We start from the raw sequence: 6,380 nt of genomic DNA, 5'->3' as shown, positions 1-6,380 counted from the left end.
CGGGCGAGTGGAAATAGTGTCGGAGCCCTGGCGTGCTCAGGTACTGCTCTGTGCCGGCTGACCACAGCAGACCCCAACCTTGCAGTTTACATGGGGGTCTTGGCTTGGTTCAGGCAAGGGTCAGGGAGTTCCGAGAACAGCAGGGCTGAATCAATGGTGGCTAGGTGTCCAGGTCTAACAGAGCTTTAGCCCAACTCAGTAACTCCCTTCCCCCCAGGCCCTGACTTACTGTGAGTGGAGGGGACCAGGTGAAGACAGTGGTTGGATTTAGGCCATTTCTGTGGAGGAATGTCATCCTGGTAGGGAGGGCATGAACTCAGCCTGGGGAAGGGGAGCTGCCTCCCCCACTTCCACACTCCAGAACAAGATGGGAAGATCTAGGGTTCAAGGCCCAGAGTTCTTGAACCACCTACCTTTTGCTCTCCTTTATCCTCTTCCTTTTCTGTCTTCTCTTCAGGGAAGAAAAGGCCTTCCAATTCCCCAGGTCCAAAAGGGCTGGGCTGGCCTCCACCCAGTGCTGGTATGGCAGGGGGCATTACCACTGTTGCCTGCTGAGCCAGACTCTCCACCTGCAATACCAGGCGCCCCGAAGATGGACAAGTAGGGGGCATAGTCCCATCAGTACTATGGAAACCCTGAAATATCCCTGGGATTTATGACCCCCAGAAGACATTACAGAACCCCTGCAAGGCAATGACCAGGTCAGTGTGTGTGTATGTGTGTGTGTGGACAAATGCAGTTTCCCCTTACCAGCCGATCCCGAGCAGCACTCAGACCCGTCAGAGCTTGAGCCACAATGCTCTCTGCCAAGGACCTTGTGACTGACAGCCGCATGTCCCTGAGGGCAAGAGATGGCAAGGGTTAGTGTGCTGTTTCTGCCTAGCTCAGCCCAGCCCCATCCAGCATACCTGAGCCTAGTGAAAGCATCCTGTAACAGGTGTTCTGAGAACAGCTCTGGGAGACCCCTTGAGCCCACCAGGACACCCTCTAGCTCTTCCCTCCATCTGGGTCCCTGCAGCATCTGTGGGCAGAGGCTCCTTGTTGTGTCCAGTGTGGCCTGAGTGAAGTCCTGGGCAAAGGTCAGAGTGGTGAAGGTGTGGCTAAGGCCCAGACAGATTGGCTTGAGGCTCTAGCCCCCACAGAATATTGACTCAGGGGATATCACAGGCAGACCTATGGGATGGGAGTTAAACCTACACGTGGAAGTAGGACTGAGGCAGGGGTTCCATCTCACCTTAACATCCTGGCGGCAGACCTCACCCACCTGCCCCAGGAGGCCCTCCAGCTTCTGCCGCAGTTGCCATTGATGGCTTGGGGAGCTTCCCGCCTCATGTAGAATGGGAAGAATCTGGAGGCCAAGGAGGAAAAGGAGTTGCAAAGTGACACCTGACTAAGAGAGGAAAGGTCCTCATAGCCAGGGGGGAAGGGTGCTCACACTGAGAGAGAAGTTGGCATTTTGGATGGCATCCTCAGCCTGGTGCACAGCAGCTTCACCTTGGGGTCCAGCCCCACAGCCCAGCAGCTCCACATGCTCCTGCACCGACTGACACAGTTCGTTCACTTCCTGAGGGGCATCAGGAATCAGTCCCAGCCTGGTCCCATCCCAGTTCCCCAAACCCTGACTGCCTTCTTCCCAGAGTCTCCAACAGGATGTAGGTTCCTGAAGCCAATATCTTTGGGTCAGCCACTTAGGAAACCTATCTGTTTAAGAAAGGAGAGCGGTGTCTCCTTTGGTTCATTGTAGGGACTTTATATAGACTTCTTAAGTTTATAGAACAGGAAGGAAAGGAGCAGTTATTTATGTCTGTTTTAGAAGCTCAATTTGTTCACCATCCACCTAGAGGATTGACTGAGGGGTGGAGGGACGGGAGTGAGACACCATGGAGGAAGGACCAGGGGGAGCAAGGGAGAGTTAGGGTGGGGATGAGGAACAGGATCGAGGAGGTCTGTGTAGGCTCCAATGTGGCCAGGAGAGACCTGATCCAAATCTCTGTCCAGAGCACTTGATGGGTGTGAGGACTAGTGAAATTGGACTCCAAGGTAAAGAGAAGAGTTTATGGGAGATGATGAGATCACTTGAAGATGTATAGAATGTGAACACCCTGCAGGATGTCTGGGTCAAGATGGCTGGGCTCCAGCTTGGGAGAGATGTGGGATTTGGGAATGGAGAGGGGGGAATATTTCAAAGGCAAGGAAGTGGAGGGAGATGAAGCCAGAAAAAGGGTCACTAGAGCAGCCACAACAGAGGTCAGTAAAGAGTGGAGGGAACCCCTGAATGGGAAGTCATAGATGGGGCTACAATAGGCGGGGATTGAGGGGAGATTTTTAAATACCTCTCATCTCTAACAGCAAAGCCTATTTAAATGCTTTAAAAAGGTAGCCAGGGGTGTTATTTGGGGGAGCTATTTCAAAAGTGGTTGTCTCCTCTCCAGACCAAGAAGAGGGGATTGTCTGGGACAGCAGGATTTAGGCACCTTGGCCTCGGGAAAGCCTGACCTTCAGGCTCATGGAAGCTCTCAGGTGCCACAGCTTTCTCCATCCCCCTCTCTTCTGTGTATATTCAAGCTTAAGGGAGGGGACACTGACCTGCTCAGAGACCTTAGATACCAGACCTAGTGGCTGCTGGCAGGAGGTGAGGGCAGAAGAGGTGTGGTCTGTGCGGTTGTTCCTCAAGAGACAGGCTTGGATCTGAGGACAAGGGATGTTAATAGTGGGGTCGCGGGGCAATGGCACAGAGAAGAACAGCGGAGAAGGAACCCCACCTGGTGCACTGCACGTGCTGTCAGTTCTGGGCGGCTGCGCTGCGCCTGGGCCACGTCGGTCAGTGGCAGGGGCATGGCCTTCAGGCTTCGGTTCTGCTCCAGGGCCTGCGCCACGTCTAACAGGCCCAGAGCAGACGTGTGGTTTCGATCCCAGACCACGGACCTGGGCCGGGTGGGGCTTCAGTTGGGGTCAGAGTTCAGCAAGGCCCCACCCAACCCTCGGGCCTTGCCCTCATTCAGCCCCGCCCCTTAGTCCAGTAACACTCTCTGTGCCACGCCCTCCTCCGCATTGGTCCCACCCCTCTGACCCCGCCCACCGTAGCCTGGTGTTAACCCGAAGCGCCTTGGCCAGCATCTTGGCACCCGCGTCCCCCATGGCGTTGCCGCTGATATCCAGCGCTGTCAGGTTAGGATTGGTGGCCAGGGCTCGCAGCAGTACGCTGGCACCCAGCTTCAGCCTCGACTCAGCTACAGACAGAGACTGCAGGGGCTGGGGTTAAGAGAAAGCCCTATGTGGTTGGATTCAGGAGTCAGCAAGGAGGGCACAGGGTTTGAGGGAGCAGGAGGCAGAGGGGTCAGTCACAGGGTGTGCATTGACTGAAGATCCCGCATGGTCCCGTGAACTCACACAGTCGTCATCCTGCATGAGCTGGACAATCCGGTGCAGGACGTCATCCAGGGTCTCCCTGTGGGCAGAGGCCAAGGTGAAGGAATGACTCAGATGCTTGGGTGCTGTCTGGGAGGCCCGGGAGTGAGATGGGGGCTCACTTGCACCGGACGTTGAAGTTCCTTCCAAGCGCCACATGTTGCAGGGACCGACTCCTCCCGATGGCCAGTACCAGAGTCACCATGTCTGAGCCGAAGCCTGAGGGTGGTTGGGGTCATGCACAGGTGAAGCTGCCGCGAAGGGGGCAGTGTGGGAATTGGGTGGATGGTGGGAGGACGGGTTTCAGGGTGGCCTCACCATTATCTGACAGATCCAGGGAACTCACTGCACCAGCATCGCACACGAAGTCCTGTATCACCTGGGCACCCGCTGAGCGCAGCTTAAGGTGGAAGGTGGGGTTGTGCTGAGGCCAATAGGCCACAGGTGGGGAGGATCAGGGGACCAACGGACCTGCGCTCCCTCCTCGCAGCCCCACCCCCCAGTGTGTGGCTGCTCACGTCGGGGGCCTGGCTCTCACCTCACAAGCGCTGAGGTCCAGGTGCAGGTCGCCCATGTGCGTGTTGAGCGCGAGACCTTCCAAAAGGGCCCTGGGAGGGGACGCCACAAGGGGTAGCGAGAGCTGGGAAAGGGGGCACCAAGGCGCGAACGAATACCAAGAAGGAAGGGCTACGATGCTAGGGAGATTGTGGGTGTAATAGGAGCGGGGTGAGGTGCTGGAGGCCTGGCCTGGGCGGTATCTGTACAGGCGGGGGGCGTAGCTGTGGGCAGCGACACTGACCTGAGCGCGTCCGGGGGAAGCTTGCAGCCCGCCAGTCCCAGGTGCCGAAGCGTTCCTGCGCGGCTGAGGAAGAGTTGCAGCGCGGCGGGTGCAGCCCGGGACTTCCTGGGGTGGAGGATCCGAGGAGTGGGCTTCCGGGCGAAGGGAAGCAGCTCCCGGCAGGCTCCCCTGGACCCGCCCCGCTCCGTCCCGCTTACGTGCGGGAGAAGACGTTCCTCGAAGCGTCGAGGTGGGTGAGGCTGGCGCAGCAGCCGCGGGACAGCGCGGAGAAGAGCTGCGGAAGGAGGGTGTGGGCTGCACCGGCCAGAAGACTGAGCCCTTCCCGCCCGCCTTGCCCTCCAGTCTATCCTCCGGCTTCAGGCCAAGCCACCAGCCCTATCGATCATCCCCCCACTGACCACCCCCTCACAGTGTCCAGGGCGGTGTCGGTGCCTGCGAGATTCAGGAATGTCAAAACATTAGGACGGCTCAGGAAACTATAGAGGCCCTGGTGGAAGGAAGGGAAGGAGTTAGGGATGCCTCACTAAAGAGCTTCCTGACACTCCACTGTCTGCGGCGCTCCCAATCACTGCCCCTAAACACAGCCACTCACCCCATTGTCCTCCGAGGCCCCCAGTGCCCCAGGGTTCCCGGAAAGGTCCAGGTAGGTCAGGGCAGAGTCAAAGGCCACATTGGAAACCAGCGCCCGGCCCAGAGCCCTCATCCCTGGCGGTGGAGGAGGGGGTGGCTCAGCAATCAGGTAGATCCCCCTTCCTGCCGCTCCCCCATCCTTGGCTCTGCCTACCTCGCTGTGTCAACCCTGTCTGCGCTAGGCTGAGTTTCCTCAGGGCTCCAGGACGATGCTCTAGGTGTCGGCTGAGCGCAGCCATGCCTAGTGGATGGAGGCAACCATGTGGGTCTCACCTCCTCCAGCACTGGCCCCCAGGGCTTCCCTAGGCTTAGTCATACCTCGGTCATCCAGCAGGTTCCCTGCCAGGCTGAGCTCCCGTAGCCCAGAGCTCGAGTGCCCTGCCAGTGCCTGGGCCAGTCGCCGGACAAAGTCTCTGGGGACCAGAGCCCAGGCGTGAGACTCTGACCCTGGATTCCCAACTCCTCCCAGACCACTAGCCTCCCAATCCCACTCCCCTGGAGTCCCCTCCTCAAGCCCTCCCAGTCCCCCTTACCCCTTCAGACCACAGGTCTCCAGCACCAGCTCCTCCAGGTGGGAAGACTGACTCATCATGTGCAGAATCTGTTCTAAGACCTCAAGGCTCTGAGGACCAAAGTGGGGGCTCAGTGGGCTATACCCTTGTCCCCACACCCCAGGCCCCTCCCTGCCCCTCGACTCTCACCAACTTCATGTCCACACAGGAGAGGCACCGAAACCACAGGTTGTAGGACAGGGCAGCCACACTCAAGGCCAGGTCCCTGGATGGGAAAAGAGGCAAGGGCAGAGCTCAGGGTCCTCCAGCCAGATCCCAGGCCCAGCTTCCATCAAGAAGCTGAGGCCCAGGAATGTGGGTCATGGAATCTTCCCCACTTCCTAGTCCTGGAAGGCCACGCACCGACTACCCAGATGGCTGAAGTCTCCTAGGCTGAAATGGCGGCAGCCCTGACGATGGTAGATGGTGTCCACATCCTAGGCAAGAAGAAAGTGTCTCCAACTAGCTTGGGGCCACAAAGGGCAGGGAGGGACTCAATACACATGGGGACCAGATGTCTCCAACCCCCCCCCCCAGAGGACCCTACCCTCACCCACTGAATCTCCTCTCGGAAAGGGAAGCCATTGTAGTCACACAGAGCCTCGTATGTCTCCAAGAAGCCACCTGGGGAGGTGCCAGGGGTATGATGGGATGTGGTGGGGGGAGGAGAGACAAAAGGTCAGAGATGAGGGAAAATCAGACCCAAGCTGGGTGGTGGCTGTGCCTTGAATGGCTCTGTTGAAATCCAGGGTCGGGGCGGCGGGGGAGGGTGGGCTCGAAGCCCCATGTGGCCCTGCCTTGGCCCTTACCACAAGGGCTACTGGGTGAAGTGGCCTCTGAGGGGCTGCTTCTCTCCAGACGAGCCAGCATGGAGGGGGGTGTGGGCCTCCTGAATAGCTTCCTGGGGAGGGAGATAAAAGAGAAGTGGATAAGGGACTTCTAGCCCCTGAGATGTGAAGCAGCCCACTTGTGTCTCCAGAATATCCCCCCAG

General features: G+C 58.4%; 1 protein-coding gene across 2 annotated transcripts in view; it reads right to left on the bottom strand.

Annotated features, from left to right (window-relative positions):
• Positions 1-6,380, bottom strand: part of CARMIL2 (capping protein regulator and myosin 1 linker 2) — a 12,531-nt gene that overhangs the window by 4,670 nt on the left and 1,481 nt on the right. The window contains exons 6-29 of one of the 2 annotated variants that reach the window (XM_015587722.2): positions 6,198-6,289; positions 5,942-6,012; positions 5,752-5,825; positions 5,539-5,614; positions 5,371-5,459; positions 5,156-5,250; positions 4,992-5,078; positions 4,800-4,912; positions 4,617-4,694; positions 4,405-4,481; positions 4,208-4,312; positions 3,947-4,016; positions 3,727-3,808; positions 3,531-3,627; positions 3,391-3,448; positions 3,080-3,252; positions 2,763-2,925; positions 2,587-2,688; positions 1,436-1,564; positions 1,235-1,348; positions 909-1,069; positions 751-838; positions 414-569; positions 230-296 (exon numbers count right to left, since the gene is read on the bottom strand). In XM_015587722.2, the coding sequence (XP_015443208.1) occupies positions 230-296; positions 414-569; positions 751-838; positions 909-1,069; positions 1,235-1,348; positions 1,436-1,564; positions 2,587-2,688; positions 2,763-2,925; positions 3,080-3,252; positions 3,391-3,448; positions 3,531-3,627; positions 3,727-3,808; positions 3,947-4,016; positions 4,208-4,312; positions 4,405-4,481; positions 4,617-4,694; positions 4,800-4,912; positions 4,992-5,078; positions 5,156-5,250; positions 5,371-5,459; positions 5,539-5,614; positions 5,752-5,825; positions 5,942-6,012; positions 6,198-6,289 (2,417 nt within the window). The remainder of the gene's footprint in view (positions 1-229; positions 297-413; positions 570-750; positions 839-908; positions 1,070-1,234; positions 1,349-1,435; positions 1,565-2,586; positions 2,689-2,762; positions 2,926-3,079; positions 3,253-3,390; positions 3,449-3,530; positions 3,628-3,726; positions 3,809-3,946; positions 4,017-4,207; positions 4,313-4,404; positions 4,482-4,616; positions 4,695-4,799; positions 4,913-4,991; positions 5,079-5,155; positions 5,251-5,370; positions 5,460-5,538; positions 5,615-5,751; positions 5,826-5,941; positions 6,013-6,197; positions 6,290-6,380) is intronic. The other variant, XM_015587723.2, reaches the window with a different exon arrangement.

Source organism: Pteropus alecto, unplaced genomic scaffold, assembly GCF_000325575.1.
Source record: "Pteropus alecto unplaced genomic scaffold, ASM32557v1 scaffold42, whole genome shotgun sequence".
Lineage (NCBI taxonomy): Eukaryota > Metazoa > Chordata > Mammalia > Chiroptera > Pteropodidae > Pteropus > Pteropus alecto.
This window is presented reverse-complemented; position numbering and strand designations above follow the sequence as displayed.